The sequence below is a fragment of the Seriola lalandi genome, unplaced genomic scaffold (assembly GCF_002814215.2).
Source record: "Seriola lalandi dorsalis isolate HSWRI2012SDOR001 ecotype SW California unplaced genomic scaffold, Sedor1 jcf7180002054169, whole genome shotgun sequence".
Taxonomy (NCBI): Eukaryota; Metazoa; Chordata; class Actinopteri; order Carangiformes; family Carangidae; genus Seriola; species Seriola lalandi.
The window spans coordinates 224804-248905 of record NW_019524722.1 but is presented as its reverse complement, the minus strand read 5'-3'; the positions used below and the strand labels follow the sequence as shown (position 1 = coordinate 248905).

The 24102-nt window shown below is 39.1% G+C and overlaps 1 protein-coding gene across 1 annotated transcript in view; it reads right to left on the bottom strand.

Moving 5' to 3' along the window:
• The window catches only part of itpr1b (inositol 1,4,5-trisphosphate receptor, type 1b), an 87152-nt gene extending 64946 nt beyond the window's left edge, over positions 1-22206 (bottom strand). The window contains 13 exon segments of the mRNA XM_087173316.1: positions 1654-1808; positions 2333-2362; positions 2462-2506; positions 2713-2817; positions 2952-3098; positions 3278-3361; positions 3546-3644; positions 5530-5688; positions 6565-6651; positions 6762-6877; positions 16698-16768; positions 20868-20981; positions 22060-22206. Of these exon segments, the coding sequence (XP_087029442.1) occupies positions 1654-1808; positions 2333-2362; positions 2462-2506; positions 2713-2817; positions 2952-3098; positions 3278-3361; positions 3546-3644; positions 5530-5688; positions 6565-6651; positions 6762-6877; positions 16698-16768; positions 20868-20959 (1190 nt within the window). The 5' untranslated portion in view covers positions 20960-20981; positions 22060-22206.
• Between the last annotated feature and the right edge of the window lie 1896 nt (positions 22207-24102).

Below are 24102 nucleotides of genomic sequence, written 5' to 3'. Positions count from 1 at the left end.
ATAAATCAACACCTCTGTGAAACAACGTCAGCACAAACAGAAGATTATGTGTGTCATAAAGACAGGACTTATGGCACATTGTAGATATGATACAGGTGAATAAAGTGGTACATCAGTGTATATTAGTGTATCCGTTTCTCTCAGAAGTAACAAGTGAAGTATGTAGTTATGTAAACAAACTGCCTGGGTAGGGAAGACACTGCTTAAAATGGCCATCATCAGCAGAGTGAGTGGCATGACTACAGATTAGCCAGCAGTGACCTGTACAGTATCATCTCTCCATTTAACACAAAAAATTTACACGTAGTAAAGTCTGAGCCAATTACGTCCGTCCTTCATTCTCAAAGCATCCGGCCTGCTCCGTGTGTGTGTGTGTGTGTGTGTGTGTGTGTGTGTGTGTGTGTGTGTGTGAGCAGGTGTGTATTGCTTGTCAGGCCCTCAGCACAGACATCAGACAGTAGCCATATTCATGGCAGGTATTACATAACTGCCCACTAAAGCTAACAGGCTTACCTTTGTGTACCAGTTCTTCCAGGCATTAATTAGTGCCCTGGCTAAAGTCTGATGGATGGGGTTATTTCAGGTAGGAGTGGGAGGGGCTAGCAGCAGTAGCCTGCAGCTTACAGGCACGCACCTGACGATATGACACAATAGGGGCTTTGACACGAGGGGTAGAGGTTCTGTTCTTATCTGATGTGCAGTGACAGGGACAAATACGCTATTGTAATTTTAGAACTTACTTTCCCTCTCACACAATACTGTCAACAAGAATAAAGGAACAAATCAGAGGCTTATTATAGAGTGAACCTGAAAGTATACAGCAGGGACACGGGTAAGCCAACGCAGCGTTACAAAGACCCTGCTTTTACCCGCAAGTCTATGAAATATCATATAATTAAGTACGTAGTGGGAGCACTGAGCGGATTTCCTGATAAAGCATTTGTCTACTAGATGATGTGTGAAGACATACGCATTGTTTACACATCTGGTTCAAGGATTTTCTATCCATGTCTCTTTACTACAATGGTTTCCTGTCTCATGCCATGCAGGGACTTTCCTTGGCTCATGTTTGTACCATCTCACTGTGACCAGCACGAGGAAATTCACATTAACACACAAGACAATCTCGCCGTCTTCTCTCTCCTGCTATTTGTGGTTCTCGACATCAGAGACCAAAGGTTTTGTCCATAGTTGCAAAACAGACTCTCAGAAAATCCCTACCTACTGATGTTCCAAATTCCCCTTCAGCTCTACACATGAGTCAAAACTTTACCATTGCCACTGTTTGATTTGTGATAGTCTTGACATCACTGTGGTCTGTCAGATTAGACAATGTGGTGGTGAGTTATTTGTCATTCCACCCATTTGCCCCCAATTGGAAAATATTACTTGATGTTATTTTTCCATTAAAGAGCAGAAACAAGTTTCCCTCTGAGGGGTCACTGACACTTTCCTGCTGTCTCTTTGCACACTGATGGTTCAGGTATTTATCAGCCTTGAGCATTGTACACACACACAAACCACTACGTGCAGTTGTAGTAGAATGATTGTGATCATGTTTGTCACATAGGTCACGTACTTCCTCTGTGTTATCTGAATATTATGTGGGAGTTAGGAGTTCCATATGCATGGTTGTGTTTACGTGTATTATACCTGGGCACCATAGAGTCCCCGCCTCTCAGTGTGGTGGGATCCAGCTCAAAGATGGAGGATATATCCATGCCGTCGGGAACTGGCACCAGGGTGTACATGATTTTCTCCTGCGGAGCTCGCAGACGACCACGCAGTGCTTCATTATCTGCATCCAGCTGCGGCAGGAAAAAACGCGCAGTGAGAGGGTGCAGAGCACTGGCTACATACAGTGAATGAATCGAGACCAGTGATAGATACATTATTGATCCCAAACCATGATGAGGCAGGGGGGTATGCACTACCAGCCCCCACTTATCAGTTCTTCCTCCTGACTCATATTATACAAATCAGAGCTCAGCTTCAGTCATCACTACAGACCATTGGGCCTTGTTAGCACATAGTTGAAAACTACAACTGCACACAAAAGCTCAGATTAGGTTGGTATTGGTTTGTACAACACTGCCACCTAGTGGTGATTTATTGTGAGGCATGGATCAGCTGAGGTGATTGCATGGTGGCACCCTGTGGTAATCTACTGTTACTAAAAGAGGTCACACGCAACAAAAATGAAAGTTAGTTAAGTTATTGGGAATTGAGGGTGACAAAAGATAAAGTGGACAATAAAGCAGCAGACACAAGAAGACAATGACAGGCGCTTGGGCTAGTTTACTGCAGCCAAATAAAGATTACATGATGGTACCTGGAAATTAAAGGGTGTGAAGTCCACCACCTAGAGCAGAAAGCAAAGATCCACCACAGAAGAGAACAGATTAGATCGATAGCGTGACGATGCTACACACTCAGATGGAAGAAGATCAGACTGACTTACCGAGGACCGCTGCTCAGCATTCTCCTCCTCAAAGTCTGGGTTCACCTGGGAAACACACCCACATGTTACATATCTAACATCCCTGTACGACTACACCTCATGGCTCTAGACCAACCCTGTCAGAGTATTCAGCTGATTTAAACTAAAAGTCATGCTGCTATGTCAGACACATATGAGAGCCCATGAACTGTATGCACGAGTCAGGAATTATATCGATATCAGATAAGAAGGTGAGAGAAGTTGACACACACCTCACCCATCTCGGCAGCCAAGTAACACCCTGTGGCCAAGTGTTTAAACCTGAACAGGCTGTTCCAGTAGCCTGCACCTCCCCTACATGGGTCATGGTGGACCACCTGGTAGTGATATAAGACATGGAAAAGAAGCCATGAATTAATCCTGGCTTGCATTAACTATACTTAGAAAAAGCACGATGGCATAAACTTCAAAAACATAATTAGGGTTTATCTGAAGAACATGTTGTGCTAACCTCTACTTCCCACAGTGCTTTGCTGCTGGTGGCAGAGGTGGCAGACTGCCGGCCGGTGGTTCTAAGGAAAACATACTGCTTCTTCCTGTGATCGTCACACGTGAGGAACTTCTCCTGCTCTGCATGGAACAACCGCACTACGTCACCCTGCAATTACACACACACACACACACACAAACCTATGTTTCACAACGTATGTTTTTACCATCTTTAATGTGTTTTCATTTTTTTAATGTCTTCGTAGCCAGTTAATTAAGGTATATGCAAATATATGTGAAAATTGTATGTTATAAATTGATGTTCTATAAAAATATGAGGGTACCTACCCCTTTGAGTATTGTTTCTTTGTTGTCACTCCATTTCATGAACAGAACAACTTTCCAACTCGTGTTGCAATTTACAGAATTAACCTGATAGACAGAGGAGACAGAAAAAAAACGAAAGGTTAAGAAATGTCATTTCACCTTTGATTTTTGAATGTCCTGTCAACAATGTACGCTGTTAAACCAACATTTTATCTTCCACTTTAATGAAGCAAGTGTGCAACCCATCCGTTGTCTTATTTACTGTACAGCCCTGTAAGTGTTCATGTACCTCATTGCATCCTGGGTTGTCAACCAGCTGGTGGCTGCTGGCATGTAGAGGCTGTCCCGCATTCACAGGGTTAAGAACCACTTTATCTCCAATCACCACCTGCAGGTGGAATAAATATAAACATTTACATTTACACACTTTTATCCAAAGCCACTTATCAGTGAGGGACATCACTAAAGCTTCAGTGCAGTAGGAGACCTCGGTGGAACTACTAAGCACTTCATCCATTTAGTACACACATCTCTTCAAACTTGCCTATTCTGTTTAACTCCAACACTAGCATTCAATACAATCATTTATTTTATGCAATTATATTTATTGTAATTTATTTTGTATTGTATGCATTGTACTTGCTATTTCATTTCTATTGCTGTGCCATCATTATTATTATTATTACTAAAAATAAGTGCAAGGAGATCAACTAAAGGGGTACAAGTGCTATTTAAGCATGTTAGTGTGAACAACATAACAACAACATAAGTGTCCTTCCAATGAACATTTAAATACAGACTCATCCAGTGAAATACTGCTGCTCTAAAGGGAAACTGTGGTGGATTGAGCACTACATTTAAATTCCAACAGGTAAGTATGTCACTTCCCAAGATATCAGCCATCATTCTTCAAAACTGCTATTACCTTTCCTCACAAGATGAACATAACATGAAGGTGTGGGAGATCTGGGAACACTGGATCATGCTAGTCTCTAGATGGACACTAGGGGGAGTAGTGGACCATATTGTGTGTGAATAACTGGCTCAGACAGAATCATTGACAGTGTTGCCCTGACCCTGAGCATCATGCACCAACCACAAACAAATATGTGGCGGTCTAAGCAGCAACAATGAATAAATATTTATTAGCGCTTGCTCACACCGCTGTATGCACAACATTTTAAGATGAACTCTTCAAGAGATCCACAGTGTACAGGCAAGAATCTCAAGTATATTACTTTTGGATGTGAGGAGCAGTTTGGAGTCAGCCATAATCTTAATCTCGTATTGGCTTCAAATACAAGCAACACAAGCCAAATTCTACTCTTCGTAATTATTCCAGCTAAGAAACAGTGCACACTTGGACCTTGGGGGAAAATCTTCATGTTTTCACAAAGTCATTACACAGCCTATTGCCTCTCTACTACCTCTGCCTTTGACCCAGACACTGGTCACAGAATCATTCGGTCACCAAGCTCTGCACTGGGGCTGCCACTTATTCCTTAATAGTTAAGACGGATCAAATGCAGATGGCAAGTTTTCCGATGGCAATTGATAAAATATAACCTCATTTGCCACTTAGCCAACTTAAACTCTGTCAATTTACATTAGCCACAAGCACAAACTGCAGCATGATGAGCAGAGGTTATGCATATCTTACTCAATAAAGATCCTTAATTTATTCTTATTAATTATCAATCAGCACAAACCTCTCATGAGCCTATACTTTGCTACAACTGATATGAGGGTCTTCATCCTCATGCCTTAGTTACCAAATATTATCTATGAAACTGACCCTGCAATCTGCAAGGAAACTCATGATGCAAACACACATCGTTCAGGCTTTTTCATATCTACAATACACGGAAATTCTAGATACCCAGTCATGTTTTGTGCATGTGTTTTATATTCTCTTGCCTTGTTGGGCAGGTAATACAACATGTGCCAAATGAATTCAAGCATCTCAAAATACACAGTTGACACTGTGAATGCACTGTATCTTATCTATCTGTACTTAAAAGGACAGTTCAAGAGGGCTTACTTGAGGCTTACACAACATAAGGAAGGGCAAACTGTAGCCTGAGTTGGTGCCCATTATTATTATTTGTCTCATTTATATTTCATCTTAAATTCACCTCGTCTTATAAAACCAAGCTATATGCCAGTCCATGTGACTTCTGTTTTCAAACCCTGTTGAAAGTCTAAAAATACATGCTTAATTTCTCCTGAAGAGCACAATTAATTTGAATCCCACAACACCCCGCTCTACCCACACTGTCTCCCAGGGATCGCAGCTTGTAGAAGGGCTGGATGTAGAACCAAGATCCCTCGTTTCCCGCCGAGTCCAGAGTAACTCTCATGGCATTTTTCTCCAACAGCGCAGGTAGGCGCTTGTTCACTGTCAGGTATTTGTTGCTTTTCAAGTGCAGCAACTGTTGGCAAAACAAGAGTTTGACTTACATGGTTACAAAGGCACACAGCTACTATCAGTGACATAATGCTGACAGTGGAAAGAGTTACAGTGACTCAAATAAACAAAGACAGAAATATGTCACAGGCTGGCACAGCAGGACCCAAGGGAACACTTCAGTGAAAATATGCATCCCTGGAACTGTTTGGTATCTTTATGTCTTCTCTAAATTATTCAAGTACTCGAAACTTTCTATCTAAATGCTTCTCATGACCTCTGCTGTTCACCCATTTAATCAACAGTCCCCAGACATGTCCAAAATAATCTATTACCAACTTTCCTGTAATCATATAAGCTCTAAAGATTTTTGAGGCCCACAGTTTACCTAACTTAATGCTCAACTTCATCCTACAACATGATATATCTTGTTAAAACCAGTGAGTTTAGACAGCAGAGTAGACTTCATGAAGCTTATACAGTATCTTATGGATTAAGACCACCTTTGCAAAGACATTCTCTTAAATATATGTGTAAAGTTATTTCCTACAGTTAGACAGGAACCAATTAAAGTTCACTTTATTACTGGAATGACAGTCCATTGCAACTTGAACTTTCTACAGAATATGTGCCATTATCCTGGTGCAGGTCACATTGCAGGAATGCATGACCATTCTCGGTTTCAGATGATCTAATACCTGTGTGCAAACCATTCCTGTGATCAATGACCAAAACAAGATAAGCTCATAGCACACCTTTGTGCTGTAGCAATTATTTAAAACTGACTCATTAAAACGGAATTGCAGTCAGTATTATCAAGCACACAGTGTCATACATGGTGTTAAATACTGCAACAGTTCTGTTAACCACAGCACCTTATCTCACGGGTTCCTTAACGCACCTGAATGACATTTCCATACTGGATGACTGTTCCCAGCAGCTTGCGGTTTTCAGACTCATTCTGCTTCTTCTCCAGGTCAGCGGCGTGCTAACACAGAAAAAGGCACAGAGATGCTCCAGAAAGCAATCATACAGCATAGTATGTGTTTCCACATACTAATTATTTAATATCTCTGGAAAGAATGGTATTAGTTTTACATGGAGTTTGGTAAGGAGGACTGTGTCAGTGGTGCTGTTGCCTCCAGGTTTTGCCGCCTTCCAGAACTGTTTCTGTGCTGAGTATCTGTTCATAGGACACAGTTTGAAAAGGCAGTCTGTGGAAAGGAGACAAGAAGAGAGAAGTCAAAATCCAAACCTCATCATATAATATTAATGCTTATTTCTACAGAGCCCATCTTAAAGGAGCTATTTGTAAGTTTTGCTATTGCTACATAACCATTGTTAGCATTAGCAGCTGTTTACTTTTCAGTACAGAAGAAATATTATGAGTTCAGCATCAAATTACTCCTTTATTCCTCCACACCAAGAGCTGTCTCCAGAGGTGGAAAGCTTCTATTGTTTTGCTTCCATTTCTATCACATCTTTTCGTCTACTGAAGTTAGCATGCTAACCAGCTAGCCCTGGCACAGTCAGCACATCTCATAGCTTTCTGATACCGAGTCACTGTAACGTCCAGGCTGCTCTGAAAAAGTAGCTCTGCTCAGATGGCATATTACTATTTTTGTCTTGTTGTCAGTAATGGCTGAAGCTCTCAGCAAGACTGGAAAGTAAACAGCTGCTAATGCTAATGCTGGCTATGTAGTAATAGCAAGACTTATATATGGCTCATATAGAGGTGCAGCTCAAAAGACCAAATCCAAAATTTGGGAAAACAGAAAATTGGAAAACAGATATAAAAATCATGTTAACACTTAGACTTTGTCACTTTTAACTACCGCTAGAAGGCCACTAGTTTTACCTCAACTGTAACAAAATCAGAACTTTTATAAGAGTAAAACAGTAAAACAAATTCTGATGAAAACAAAACTGGGCAAGCCTTGATTAGCTAGTTAACCTGAAGCTTCAGGCAATAATAGTACTCAACCTGCCACTCGTCAGGCTCTACATAATCCACTTTGTCCAATATTATATCAATATTAGTGATGGCACTGATTATACTTTTGTTGTACAATATTTATTATTTTTATAAATCATCAGCAGGCTGTATGGCTTACAGTGTTGGTCAGATAGTTGGTCGGTTCTGACAACTACTGGCCAGATTGCCTTGAAATTTACTATATTGTATATCCATCTACCTGCTCACTATTAGGTAAAAATTTCCATCTGCACACAAGAAACTAAAATCCAATGGAAATGCTGCTTTTAAATTTACTACAAAAAGCTCAATCATTCTCCGTACAGGGTATTCTGTGGGCGTTCCTCTAGTGCTTACTTCCTCCAAAATTTTGTGGGAAACATTATTCTTCTCTGCCCTACAATGAGAATATATGATATGAAATGGTGCAGATCTGGTTGCAGCAGCGTCAGAGATCAGAAGCGTGGAATACCAAACAAGCAGAGCAGTCAGCTTTCCTCCAGGGGCCCCAAAAGAATCTTGGTCCAAGGAGCTAAATTGGACAAGAGTATTTTTTTTCCCTTTTTCATGCTAAACTTATTTCTGTTCCTACTAACTAGTCAGTTTGCAAACATGTAAATGTATTAATGTTGATTCTTAATCATGATTTAATGTTATTATACTATTTATAAATGACAAAACATATTAATACAAAATAATTATAGAGATAAGAGAAGATTAACAATGGCAACATCACTGATGAAACTTGGCATCTCAACAACACAAACAAAAACTTTGTGGGTTAACAACGGCAGCTACTGGGCCAGCTGATATTCACTGTTGATGCACAGACATACTACACACAGTCAGTCCAGACTTCCTGCCAAAACCACACACCTCATTTCACACATATAACACATATCTGCCAGAAGCCCTTTTTGGGGCTCTACATTATCTGTTTCAACAGGAAGAGAACGATGCAGATGGAATCAGGGCTACTAAAAATCACTAGACAGGATATGAATATGTTTCATTAATTCGTATTCAGCAGCTTCATATACACACACAGTGTAGGTATATGTTAACTGGAACATGGGACCTTATGGGCCATAACCAGGGTAAAAATAGTCACTTTGGCATCGTCTGTCAAAAATGTAGCCAACACAAGAGTGTCCAGGGATTAGACCTCAAGGGGCACAGGGTGAAAGAAGGAGGACAAGAAAAGAGGAGCCCAAGGTCTTATGGAGAAAATGGGGCACTGGGAGAACATCTGCCTGGCAGCAATGAGCAAATGGGGTTAAGGAGAAAAGAAGACAATAAATAAGCCAAAAATAAATAGGGGAATGAGGTATTTGGGGTATGAGTGTACACCACTGACCAGGGGAAAAAGGATGAGGGGGAAATGTAGGTTAATGAATTATTTGTTGAATAGCACAGAGAATAAATGTTCATAATATTTTTACAACTATGGCTATAAATTTATTTTATGGCTCATCCAATTTAATAAAAATACAAATAAAAACACACACGATCCAGCAGGGGAAACACATAAATGTCACCAATAACAACTATGCTGCTGTGCTGAGTTATCTCTCACTGTTACTGCGCAACAGTGACAAATACAATTTTGTCTTTTGCTCTCATTCATTTTTTTTCCTATGTGTAGTCTACAATATTTTGACTGTGTATTGTTGCTCAAAAAACCTCTGACACCATTTCACTAATGGTGCATATTTAATTAATTAACTGAGCAGCTAGAAGGTAGCAAAGGGCTGTGACTGAGTGCAGTGCACTATACTCACTGTCCTTCATTTTATTTATGTGTGAAAATGATGCCATATATATACTGACTTGAAAAATGTCCACCATGGAGTGGAGAAAGTAGCTTCAACAACATGTGGACTACTTTCTACTTAGAATCCCACAGTATATTGTGTCACATTTTAAAGAGGTGGATATTACAGCTGAGTGAGACTCACCTGTCAGTTATGAGTGTTTATTGTACAGGTAGTGATAAATGAATTAAATAAAGGTAGATAAATAAAGATATAAATGAATATAAAACAATATAATAATATATTGTTGTATTTTCTGTTTCAGATGTTTTTGTTGTTAATAATACATGACTATATTATTGTGTTTTATGTTTCAGGTATAAGTGATGCTGCCACTAAACAGCAGTTCTAAGTTTTATTTCTCACATGCCAAAGTACAATGTACAGTAAGCGAAACAGTGACATGAGGGTTGGACTCGGCAGCAAGGCAGACTTTGCAATTATGCAAAAAAGAAAAAAAAATTCTCAATGTTCTGAAAAATATTTTCAAGCTTCCACCCGAGCCTGACCCTTTCAAGCTTGCAGACGGCAGGTGCGTTGTTTTGTACATACCCACCTCCTGTTCTGCCATTGGTCACAACCACTCTATCCTGTGTCAGTCAGTGGCTTGTTGTTGTAATCTGCTTCCTCACTTGTAAGTCACTTTGGATAAAAAGCGTCTGCCAAATGTGAATGTAAATGTACTGACTGGCTCCCAGGCTTCTCAGTTACTTCCCCTATGAAACAAAACACCAGCCTCATGGTAGATGGTTTTTTCACACCTGATTTACTTTCCATTTCCTTCTTCACTAAGTTTGTGATGAAAAACTTCTACTCAGCCACGCTCTGATTTCTTTATAAGACCTAACTACTCATTAGCAATGAGGTGTAGACAACAGTTGACAGACATGGTTCTTGTAAGACTCCTGTTTATACATGTCCTAAGATGATTTGTTACTGACTGCAACTTCTTTGTTTTTCTTTTTCTTTTAACTGTGAAAAAGATTTTGAAATCTCTGTAAACAACAGAGCTATCTACATGACTTAGAGCAGAGATTTGTTTATTTATTCAATTTTGTAGTTTGGATGAACTGTACCGTTAATCAGTCCCAAATACAAATAAAGCTGAAAACTTCAAAGAGTTTTCATCTTCACGATGCTGATGTATTCATAGCTGGCTTTGTTAACTGGGTCCAGTCTGAAACGATGTATGAAGCTGTGATGTGAAGTTTACTCCTAAGCATCTCTGACAAACTTTATCAGCAAGGAATTACTAAGAACAAACATATTTTTATATAAAAAGCATGTAGTCCATTGTCTGGAAGACAGGGAAGCTCATTTTGGTTTTCCACCTGATAGACAGACAGTGATTTGTTTTGGTTGATATAAGAATAGGTTGCACCTCAGTAATTTGTGTCATCTTGAAAAACCTGCTAATTGTGAAAAATGTATATATATTTAATCTTTTGAATTTTGTTTGCCAGCTGGAGCAGTAATTCTGAGTGATGCTATTATTTTGTATTATCAAATTTATGACAGATTTATGTACATTTACTTACTGGGTGACCTCATTTAAGGGCCACTTCACCAAAATTAAAAACTTGGTTTTAGGATTTCTGCCACCACCACAGTGCAACACACCACATTAAAATATTTAGCAAAAATCTACTAGAGACAACGTCCAGGTAACCCTGGATAATCCACAGAACACAGTGGCAACAGTTTTCATTGGAACTACTTTATACCAAAGAAATTATCCCTATTTTATATTTTATGAGCCTTTAATGATTAATTGAATATTGCTTAAATAAAAAGCTTTAATTTTCCATCCCTTTGCACAAAACAATCCCTGCAATTCTCACACAATACAGTGCGTACAGAGTCACGCACACAACAAGATGCGCAGCACATAGCACCAACACAAGTGACAATCTGTAAGCTTGGCTAACAAGGTATCTGTGAACCCAGAGCTGTATCACTGCCAAGATTCAATACACATTACATCATTTCATTTATCAGATTTAGATGCTGTGCTACAGTACAGTACAATACAGACTTTTTAAATAGCTTAAGTGTGCTATTAATACTCAACAGGGACGTTAGGATTTAGTCCCGGTACACTTTGCCTCTGTCTAACACTGGTATTAATAAGAGAGGAGAGTCTACAACCTTACAATACCTTTAAATCTTTATTATACCGACCTGACTCTTGTACACATCTAAACATGCCATTATATGTAATGTGAAAACTATGTTTTTAAATAAAAGAATCTTCAAAATTAAAGAAAAGTGAAACATGTGGCACGATGCAGTTTTAATTATTTATTGCTGCCTACTTTAGATGGTCTACTTTTGCTATTGCAATTGTGAATTATATGCTAGGTCAGTTTGGCCAGTGTCACTCTGCTGTTACTGCAGTTCTGTGGTGTTAAACCGCAGCTTTGAATATAATTTGAATAGCTCGGTTAGAAACTGACAAGTGAAGTTGTTTCTTTGCATCCTCAACTGGAAAGGCGGTGGCTTGTTTAAATCCATAAAATACAGTTACCTATCTGTTAACCACTCAGTTTATACACCACTTGCTGGCACAGGAGAGTGGCACAAACACTGCTGAATGCAAAGCTAGTACAGCATGTAGCATAACAGCATATAACACAATGAATAAACCTGTAATTGGACTGTTAGAGCATCAGTTGTGGTAGAGAATATGTATATATATATATATATATATATATATAAAATCAAAAAATAATGACTTAGATGAAAATTTACTCTCTCGCCTTATCTGCTAATTGGTGCTAATTGGTTTCACTGGAAAAAAGGCAGAGTCACAATTACATACCTTTACTACAGTGAGCCAGTTATATAAAATATACACAAACTACTGTGAACATCTAATGGAAAAAGGGTTGATAGCCGTAGTATTGTAATGACAATTACATTTTTAAAACAAAATGTAAATGTTACCGTCATATGTCTGCTGTTTACAAAGAAACATGAGGCAACTTACAAAGGTTCACGAAGCCAAATCCCCTGTGTTTGAGCATCGGTCAAAAAAAAATCTGAATTATTTAGTTTGTCTATAGTAGAACAGTCAGCAAATGCAAACACAGAAGAAGAGTGACAGATGTGAAAGAGCATGTGACAAACCTACACAGCATGTAGAGGGTTGGCAAATACCACGCAGCACACACAGAGGTCATCTTATAGGGAGGCCATTAACTCTTTCTTAAATTAGCCATTCATACAGTGGGCACAATGTCTACTCTCATTGTAAACTGAATTATATCAAATTCAAATTTACAATTTTAGGCCTTAAGTCATTCATTTGTCTTATTATTATATCCATATAGATATAAATAAATAGAATCTGCACACTTGTTTTTGTCCATCACTTATAATTGGTGAATTACATCTAACACGCCCCTCTCTTAATGCAGGTTTCAGCTCAGGATGTAATGTTTACTTTATGTGTGTCATAAACACACAATCCACTCTTGGTGGTAACTCTCGAGTTACCACTATAATTGAAGCGGCTTGAGCACTTCTGGGTTGATATGTAAAATACACCCTTGTATGAACCCTAATAGGACCCGCCTTTGCCGTGGAGTGTGCAATGGTGACTCAGTTACTTAAGAGGTAAAGACACTGTTCCACAGTGCTATACCTTCAAGTTGCTCCTGTTTTAATTTGTTTTAAACTGTGGCTTCTGTGAGGCAGACCATCACTTTGACTGGAGAAAGGGATTCTTCTTACTTTACATGATGAACTCACTCTGACATTGTTGAATAAGCCTTTATTGGTCATGCCTTTATCAAACTCCAGCAGGGCACACTGTGCTGTTCAAACATCAAGGTTGTCTCTTGGTCTGGCAGACATGTAAGAGTTGTTTCAGTTCAGAAAAATCCATGTAAAATAATCCTGCTTCTGATAAACAGCCACACACTGCACCTGCTGTGAAACAACTAATGCATAATTACTGGAACTGCAAAATCATATCAACAAGGCGCACCCAGACGCACTGTCCAATAAACAATGTTGGATAGAGAACAATCAATAGAACAACTGCCACACTGCAAATCACTATTTCTATTCTTATAAAATCAGAAGCACCTGTGCTATTTAATGTGATGCAGTACAATGGCTCTGCAACCAACAAAAGCTTGCATAAATTATAGCTATTACTCAGACTTGGACTTATTATTTCTCTATTGACTCAACTCTGTGGTACTTTTTGAGGCCATATTTTGTGGTGCTATTGTATTGGACCACAATACATTGAAAGTGTGTTAGAATACACTGTGATCCAATAAAAACACTAGAAAACGACATTTTATACCCTAAAATTAAAAAGAAATTACCATTCAGTTCAGCATGTTTCTGCTATAGTCTCAGCAACAGCTCAAAACTTACATTTCAAAAAGGTTGTTTTTGCTATCCTCCCCTTCACCTACTGTATGCTAAGGCAGTGTCTACATGGGATAGTCTCCATCCATCATGTCTTTATACCTGTATAAAATCTACTGGCTGATGATGTTTACCTGCATCTACACACCTCAAAAAGAGTCACATGTACAGTAAATTTCAGGAGTCACAATATGGAACAGAAGATGGACAGAAGAAGAAGTGCCTAAAAAATTCTTGCTTTTTTCTTGAGATACACTAAACAGTCTTGAGAGCACCTCTTTCGGACTGTTGAAAATGTTTAAATGAAACATTCTTTCAATAGCTGGTCTCATTTCAGAGGCATACAACGGTGACCCTCTGTACAACTTGTATAATAGTTTAGTTTAGGGCTGAACAATTAATTGAAATATTATAGAAATCGCAATATGGTGCAATATCCAAATTGCAGGAGCTGCAATTTTTTTGATAAAGGTACTTGTTTGGTACAAGACCCAACAAAAATTACTCCATTATCATTTTTATATTTTTTTGTCAGTGAAAACTAAATGCAAAAATTAGCATTCCCACTAAAATCTTGACTCGTTGATATCGCATAATCTTCCAAAATAATTGCAGTATGATCTTTGCTGCATATCGTTCAGCCGTAGTTTAAATAGTTAGAGAAGCTGAAACAAATCAACTACACAAATGCTCCTGGTCTTCACAAAAAAAGATATTGTATTTTAAGCCACATGGCTGCTAGCTATTCTGTGTTGTCATCATGTTAACATCATGTTCATGCTGCAGGTTAAAGCCTGTTATTAGATGTTAAGATTTAGTGGCAGGTTGCAGTCATGGGGCTGGTGCTTAACTCCACCTGACAGAAACCTTTCATCCTGAGATCCAGCAACACAGGTCTAAAAGGTAGAAGGATATTACTTGTTTCTGGACAACATGACTGTGAGTTTTTCTAGACTAGAAGAGATATATCAATCTAAAAAGGTCTGCCCTCTGTGGGCCATAAAATAAAACTTCCTCCTTTATTGAAAGCAGTTAAAATGTAAACACACAGTAGGGGGGCTCTGCTGTTTCTTGCTGCGGGGTACAAAAGCTGTTTTACATCTGTATTTCATTACAGGGTTCTAATGATAACATTTTCAGATTCTCAGTTCTGATCACTTGTTATTAAAGATTTATCCTGATCAATGCATTGCATTGGTGTTGATATATATCCCACTGATATAAACAAACTATGTTAGAGACCATGCTGTCAAAAAATGGCTTCTCTTCTCTTTATTGGCCTTCTTAAACCAAATAGCCAATTGACTTTGCTACAGTTATCTGAATTTTCAGTCATAAATGGCTTCATACTGCAGAGTTCTGATTCAGAGATTCAAGTCAGGTTGTGACTAAAATTAAGTAATGTTCACGTTTATGGATGGTAAACGAATCATAGAGAATACAGTCATCTACAGCTACAGTGAGTCCCCCTCTAACTGTGTTTGTGTTCGTGTGTGTGTGTGTGTGTGTGTGCTTCATCCTCTTCCTGCTTATCATCACTCAAGGATGACACAACAGAGCATCAATTATGTCAGTGACAGGGAAATGTTAGATAAGGTCGTACGAGGCTTCCCATATATAAAAACGCTCAATTGAATTTAATCAATTTGGAAGGAACACTGTTCCAAGTAGATGGATCTGACATTGGCAATTGCGTCATTTCACTCTTAATTCATTTACTAAAGACCTCGCTAAGGAACCTGCCAGCAGACCTGGCAGCCAATGTGAAAATACACTTAGCTACACTTGTTGGCCTCTGGTTAGATGATAGTCCATTTCTGTAGTGACACGCTCATGTTAGAATTTGTCATAAAAAATCCTGCTGGTCGTATGATGGTGTGTCTTAGGCCTTTTGTTACCATTGAGCATATCTGAATGCAACAACACCCGTAGACACGGTTGCTAACCAGGTGATCATAACTACAGTCAAACTTTTTTCAAACAGATGCTACAAACCACACAATAGAACCATCACCATCTCAACATGCTTTCAGGAACGCAAGAGTGACTTTATTTTAATCCAGCCTCTGAATTTAAACTGAGTAAAAGCACCTTTTGATGGAGGGTGGAGGAGGTTTAAAATATGCAAGCACTTAGCACTGCTGAACCAACAACTTTGAACCAGCATGAAGGAAATCCTCAACAGAGCATTTCAAACAACTTCTTAACAAAAAGTGCCTCAAAGAATTCAGGCTGTTCTGAAGGCAAAAGGAGACTCTTACCCAATACAGCCACTTACTCCACATCTTTTAAATAAATGGCTTTTTAGTAAAGATCTAACAGCAAAAGGAGAGAATTACAAATTCACATGTACTCATTCAACACAAACTATGTTCCAAACAACCTAAAAGAGAATCATTTAACCAACATTTATTAAGCAAAAAATTAAGAAACACAATAAGCTCGGCCAAAAAACTAAGTAAACAAAACAAAGTGCAAGACATACAGCTGCATACTGCAAAGAGTCACACAAGCCAGTACCTATCCTCTCTACCTGGGTAGCCATGGTTTGGATCATTTTTTATCAAATACTAATGCAATACTTGTATTATGTTCCTATAGCAGAAAATAATGTCACTGATCTACAGTATGTCTGCCTTATCTGGTCTTGCACATTTATGCAGCATTTCTTTATATGTGGCCAAAGCTTTATTTAACCAGAAAAAACATCACTGAGATTAAACATATCCTTTTCAAAAGTATCTTAGCAGCAATAGGCAGCAATAGGCAGCAATGGCCACAACTAGCAGCAGCAGACACTTGCTGCACATCAAGGGGATCAAACATTGTACTTTCAAACAAGTGATCTTGAGGCCTTACCTCTGAATTTCTTGGGTGGGTTGTTGAGGTCCCCTGTGTCTGGTTGTACCACACAACGGTCATCCACAAGCCTGGGGAGACAGCCATTATCATGATGAGTCAAATATTGATGACACATGCAACTTAAATAGACCTTAAACCCAAAACAATGACAATGATATTACCACCATAACCCCATCATGATGAAGGTAATAATTTAGCTAATAGAAACCGACACCCAATCTGCATTATTTTGCCAACTAATGCAGCTTGTGTACCCAAAATCCCAAACTGCCTCAAACTGTCTAAAGTCTAATACAATCATCTGCTTTTTATTAAGAAATTGTAAGTTCTGTATTGATTTTCTATCAGTGTCCAATTCCAGACATTTAAACAGACATAACTCAGGCACTTTGACATGCCGTGGTAGCAAAATCACAGGTGTAATTAATTACATTATTTAAATGTGCCAGTTCCAGGGTCCAGTCATTGTGAATCTCTCCTCTCACTCACTGCCTGGCTAACTGTAACGATTAAATGGAACAGAGCCACCGTTAACAGTATTAGTAACATCTGTGCTTTTCCTGCTGCGTGAAAAAGGCCGACTGACACATAGAAGCTGTTTGATTTAATCAGAGATGTCAGGTCATTTGAAACACATGAATTGCATGATAAAGACATATCTCATTGTACTGACAGCAAACATCACGCTGGAGACACAGGGAGAATCTTGTGCTCAGGCCTGAGTTCAAAGTGTTGGTCTAATATCATGCAGCCAAAACTGTGTAAATCTCTTCAACCAGAGAGTACAATCCACCACGCTTAAAAAAAGGCAATGATAACATAGCTAGCTGAGGCTTAAAATGAGCAGAACAAACACAACAAATTATTAATCACGGAGAATTATGAAGGGAAATATTTGGTGTACAGCAGCTATCAACCAAGGAAATGAGAGAATAACAACATAGATTTCTGAACTGGGGCACTAGTGATAGATTGTACTATCATTTTACCAAGAGGGGAACCACGGCCTATTCTGAAGAATGCATCACCTGTGCTGCCTCATTATACTCTGGTGTAGCACTATTACTCCAACTTGTCATGCAATGTTTCCAAACAACGTTCACAGGATGTTAGTGAAACTTTTTTGAACTTGGTAGCATATATAATACACAGGAAATCTAGGGAAACCCCAGGGAATACTATGATAGTAGATCAGCACAAACACAAAGCGTCAGTAGGATGCTCTGGCTGGTCCAGTCAGTTGCATCTTTTTATAGCTCATGCAGTATACACTGCACCGCATGAGCACTGTCATGATGAGGGAAGAAAGCACATGGTGTGAGATTCTCTTCCACAGGAATTAAGAGCCATAGCCTTGATCACACTGATGCACTGATGGGCCAAGTTCCAATAAGACCAGGAGTTTCAAGGGTCATTGTTATCCAAGGTCAAGGAAAGACCTCCTCTTGCATTATGGGAGACGGCTTCATGCCTGTAACCCAGCCTCCTAGCAAGATGTTGCTGTCAAGCTGCCACCCTCTCTGAGCTAGCAGTGGTCCAGGTGGTTTCAGGCATCTGTCAGGGGTCACATTCAGTATACCGACAGCAAACACCTAATACAATACAATAATGCTATTTATAGTTACGTCCTCTAAGCTCTTCTCCTGTGTGTGCGTGTGTGTGTGTGAGATGGTAAATTTGACAAATGAGCTCTGCCAGGCCGCCAGTCTTCAAAGCTGTGCACACATTTGTTGCCATGGTGGGTGACGTAGAACACTAAACTGTGAAAGCATGGTTTCTGAGAGGTGGCAAGGAGGAGGGCTCGGCACGGCCTCTGGTGACTGGCAAATAGAATAGTGACACGGCAAGAGGAGGAAGATTGCAGCAATTAAAAGGGAGAGGACAACACAGATTGCTGTGCTCATTTCCACAGTGGGATAAAAAAAACAAAAAAAACACCCCGGGGTAGAAAATAGAAGGGAAGCAGAGGAGAGAAACAGGCGTGATGCAAAAGAATGTCAGATATGCTGGATAAGGACATTCACATCAACGCTCTCTTCACCCTCACCCTCTCTTCCTCTTTGTCTTCTTTTGGCCTTTTGTTATTTATTTGACTGTCAACTGTACGTCAAGATTTGAGCACATAATGAGATGCATTTTTAACTCGTTGCCTACGATTAGGGAGGAGGAAAGACGTCAAGTGCTTAAATAAATGGTGTTCAGCATGTAGCATGAAGAGACAGGGTAATTTGAAGTCAGAATTACAGAATATCAAGGAAATATAAGGAGAGAAATTCTACTGGACCTACCACTTCTCAAATAAGACTACCTTTGTCTTAAAATTCATAACATGTGGCAGACACTGTTATTAAAATTGACTCACAACACTACTCTACATGCATAAGAGAAAACCCATCTGATTAAGAGGAAATTTACATTTGACTGCAATCAGTCATCCCGTTGACTGACTGACCATAGACCATTTAAGAGCTACATACCTGTATATCCCTGAGTCACTGTCTTTGAGACTGGACAAACAAGCCTCATCTGATTCTCTTGTACAGGCTTCTATTTAAAAGAGTTAAGGCAGGGGAAAGCATACCCCATATATGGAGCTGTATTGTACCCACTATGCTTTTCTTACTGTAAAATACATTAAAAGGGGCTCTGTAAGTTTTCTTTGCCACCAAACGTGGTTTCTTGCCAGGAGTGGCCATTGTTGCGTTTACAAGACAAGCAACGAAACTTAAAGGAGCTATTTGTAAGTTTTGCTATCGCTGCATAGCCAACAGTAGCATTAACAGCTGTTTACTTACCAGTCTTGCCAAGTGCTGCAGCCATTGTTGCATTTACAAGACAAGGCGTTAGAATACGCCCTCTGAGCAGCGCCCCTTCTTCAGGGGAGCCTGGACGTAACAGTGACTCGGCATCAGAAAGTGACGAGATGGGCCGATCAGGCCAGGGCTAGCTGGTTAGCATACTAACTTCAGTAGAAGAAGTGATAGAAAGAGAAGCAAAACAACAGAAGCGTTCCAGTCTTGCTGAGAGTTTCAGCCCTCGCTGCGTTTACAAGAAAAGATATTATAATACGCCATCTGCTACTTCTTCAAGTCAGATTGGAGGCTACCATGACTCGCCATCAGAAAGTGTGGAGACAGACCGGGGCTAGCTGGTTAGCGTGCTAACTTCAGTAGAAAAAAAGACAGCTTAGAAACAAAAATTAACATTGGGGCTGCTTTTCAATGCTGGAGACTCTTGGTGAGTAAAGGACTTAAGTTTGATGTTGAACCCGCAACATTTCTTCTAGACTGATAACAGCTGTTAATGCTAATGCTAGCTATATAGCAACAGCAAAATTTACAAATAGCTCCTTAAAAAATACAAGATAGTGTTAAGCGGTCAAGTTCAGTCAGTTTTATATATGTAGCCCAGATTCACAAATTGTACAACCTATACAACAGAGGACACCCTCTGTCCTTATACCCTCAAAAGCAAGGTGTGAAATAATGCAACAAAATTACAACAATGCCAATTAGTTGTGCTTATTATTGTGGGAAAAACTAAATCTTGAGTTCACGGTAACCACTGACAAAGGCTTAACAATGCTAGTAATGAAGAGAAAATGGAGACGATAGTCCAGATTCATTTCATGGGGGGTGGATTTTGGTGACTGTGTTTGCAGAGCTAATCTTCCATTTACCTCTCTAGATCAACCTTTACTTCGGGTGCATCTCTGCCTCTGTATAACCCGACTTAGTTTACCTACATTGTTCAAATTAAGTTATTTTTTTAAAGACCTAGTTTCCTGTTTCACTGAAATCAGGTGACTTATTATTTACCATAAAATGTGGAGAAACAAAGGAGTGATGCTAACGTTGATGGTAACTGCCACCAACCAAACAGATGCATTACATCCATCCACTATATGAATCCATCCATTAGACTACCCCATTTGTTCAACCATCTCATTGGCTTAAAACAGCAACCATATAAATCATTACATGTGTTACTGTGTTTTTTGGTAGCCTGTTCTGAGTTATAGTTGTGTATTCTATTGTACCATAGGAAAATATTGTCTGAGGCTCCATCTATCTACCAACCTCACCTGGGATTGTTCAACAGGAGGCAGATGGGAAAGTGGATGTAGTGAAAAGGTCATGAAAACCCTGATACAAAAAGCAGACTTACCCTAAAGTGCTGATAAATCCACTGGTGGAGCCCTCTGCATAGAGGGAACAAATGTCCCCAATATGGAGGAAACTAGACATCTTGTCCGACATGGTTGCTCAGGGTTGACTACACCTGTAAAAGATGGATAACACAGGTCATTAAAGCATCATAAAGCAGGGCCCAATCGAATCATTATAGATTATCTGAAACAATCACAGATGATTCACCAGACACTTTGACATATTCTTTATACCATAAAAGTCACTGTGCTGAACATTGGCTTTTTGCGGAATATATCTTTTAATGGCTTGTCAATAACTGTTAGCTGTGATCATACATGAGAACTATTACTTTTATGATAATGACTTCGCTATTGCTGGACTTTGTCGTCATTTGGTTCCAGACCATTTTTTTTTGCCCATCCTCAAAGCACCTCCTACTGAGAGATCATGAATAAAATTTATAGGATGAATTTGAAAGACACAAATACCACCAATGGGTAAGGATGTTAAACTGCTTAACTTTACAGCTTATGCAAGTGATAACAAAGAAAAGCTGTTAGCTGTGTGAAGCCAGTTTTGAATTAAGGTCACCATTCTTTACTCTGTTACCAGGTAGAGAGCATATGTAAGCCTGGGTGACAGGAGCCAATACCACTTATAGAGGTCAGGTGATCTATGTGGTCCGTCCCTTTTCTGTTGACATAGATGTTGTTCTCACCCAAACTCAATGTTACCATCATTGGATAAACTCACAGTATTTAACTTTGCAGCATCAAAAGACAATGAGAAAATTATAAAGTATGGCATGTTCAATTAGACATACCTTTACTTCTATAGCCAAATACTGATTGGTGCCTATGATGGGTAAATTTTCCCAGACTCAGATGACCTACACAACTCCATACAACTGAGAAACATACACTATAAAGTTTTTAGTTTGCGTTATTCTGCAGAGACTAATGGCAGAATATTTAAAGTAATTTGAATGTTTTGTGACGTATTTTAACTATTTTCTGAAATCTAAACGGGACACAAACATTTCGTCTTGCAAAATTAAATGACATGTCGTCTCATTTTTTCCTCTCCTTTTTTTCTTATCGCACGAGCTACAGCAAAACAGCAACAAATGAGCGCGTGGGCTACTTCCTTGACAGGGATGCTTGCAGCTCTGTGACAAAATGAACAATACAGACAGATAAGGACTTTACCTGGCAGAAATGAAAGAAGGCGTCACAGACAGACAGAGAGAGTGAGAGAAAGATATGTGTGGAGAAGTGGGTCAGCACAGGATAATTTCCACAGCGCTATCCTCGGTTAAGTCCATGGTAGTCAAACTCCAGGTAAGAGCAGGCTGAGCGGCGTTATCTCTGACAGCTGAATGCGTCCTCGGCAACAATCCGCTTCTTACCTCCTCCACATGTCACTGAGGGAACGCCCCTTTTGTGCTATTTATACTGCAGCAGAGCTCTCTGGGTAATGTAGTTCTTTAGGCGTTTAAACTGCCGTGGGGTTGTCATAATGTGAAACTGAAACTCCAGTTCAAAGAAACAGTATTTTCATGACAGTAAAATACAACATTTTTGGTTCATTAATTATTATTATTACTATGGTTATGATTATGATTATGATTGTGATTATGGTTATGATTATGATTATGATTATGATTATGATTATGTACTTTCTTCAACTGTTACATTTAATTGCATTTAATACCTTTATCATCAATGATCAATGTATTTGCAAGTGGCTGAAATAATTAAATAATATTCTTCATTTTTATTTGACTCATCAATCATCTGCTGCTTGTCTGTCTACTCCTATGTACAAATAGCTGCTTCAGATATGTCAAATGTTCCGGACTGTTTTGAACATGAATGATTAAATCCATCTGACTGGAGGTTTTTGTCAATGTCTACATTATTTGATGTATATAATGTCAAAAACAGAAGCACGCACACTGCCTCACAAAGAGGGGGTCTTGCTGTGCGTGTCAAAGTGTGAAAGGACATGAGATAAAGACATCAGTTGTGTGTGCAGTCTCCTGTCAGAAACACTGACTCCGCTACTGGCAGTCAGGTACCTGGGTTTGTAATGATGACACACATTTGGAGTCTGTTTATGTGATGCCATGTTTGTATATATGTTTTTTCTTTTTCTTTTACTTTACTTTTAAATATTACCAGGTCTTTAAACCATATTCGCATAGACAGATAACATCCTGTGGTTTTGGCCCATGGACCATCGAGTTTCCAAGTTTGTAACAAAAACTTTGGAAATCTTAGTCTCACAACTTTGAGTGATCTGGTTTATAGGCAGTTGACCCATTAAAATCACAGTGTGACATTTTCAGTTACGGGAATTGGAACAAACTCTTCCATACACTGAACTATTCAGAAGCATCGTACGGTACAAAACTCACCAATAACTTGGCATAAAATAGAGAATAGGCAGACCATCCTAACAATGATCCTGGTAATTCCTCCAAAAAAGTGAAGAAGCACGCTTTCAATTTCTCCATTAAAGCCCACATGCAGTAGATGGTTATTTGATATGTGTAAAAGGTTGATTATTCATACTTAATTGCAATGTGAATGAGAGACGGAGAGACAGGAAGAGAATGAGCACTTTCATCCCTAAAATGGGCCCAGTGGCATCAACCACTGATGAGCTGTTAATTTGGTTTCTTAGCTACAGGATGCACAGGGGTAATAAGAGTGGAGTAAGTGGGGGTACACAAATGTTAAGAGTGCTTCTCTTTATTTTTTGCTTTCCCAATCTGCTTGTCACAGGGCACAGGGAGCTCTTTAAGATGTAAATGGCTGCAGATTGTAACGTCATACAGAAGTCTGAGGCCAAAAACATCTACGCTTTGATTCATGTTTTAATGATCAATATTTCCGGTGTTGACATAAAATCTAGCTCTGGTATGATGCAGGAGGGGGGAAAAAACACTTTATATGCATGTAACAACACTTTCTGTACTGCCTCACACTCTCCTCTGTTTTGAATTGGAATTAGTCATCATTATTAAATTATATTGCAAATGATATCAAAAGTACATTCAAAATCACTTTGATATAAGTATGTGCATTTAAATGCAATGATGTCAAATTCATGACATCACAATATCTGACACTTACCCTTTCTCTACTAAAAAGTATATCCAGGCTTTGGTTAAATTTGACATTAAGTGAAGTTGAATACAGATCACTGAGTACTCAGTTGTCATGGATACAGTGTACAGATGACTA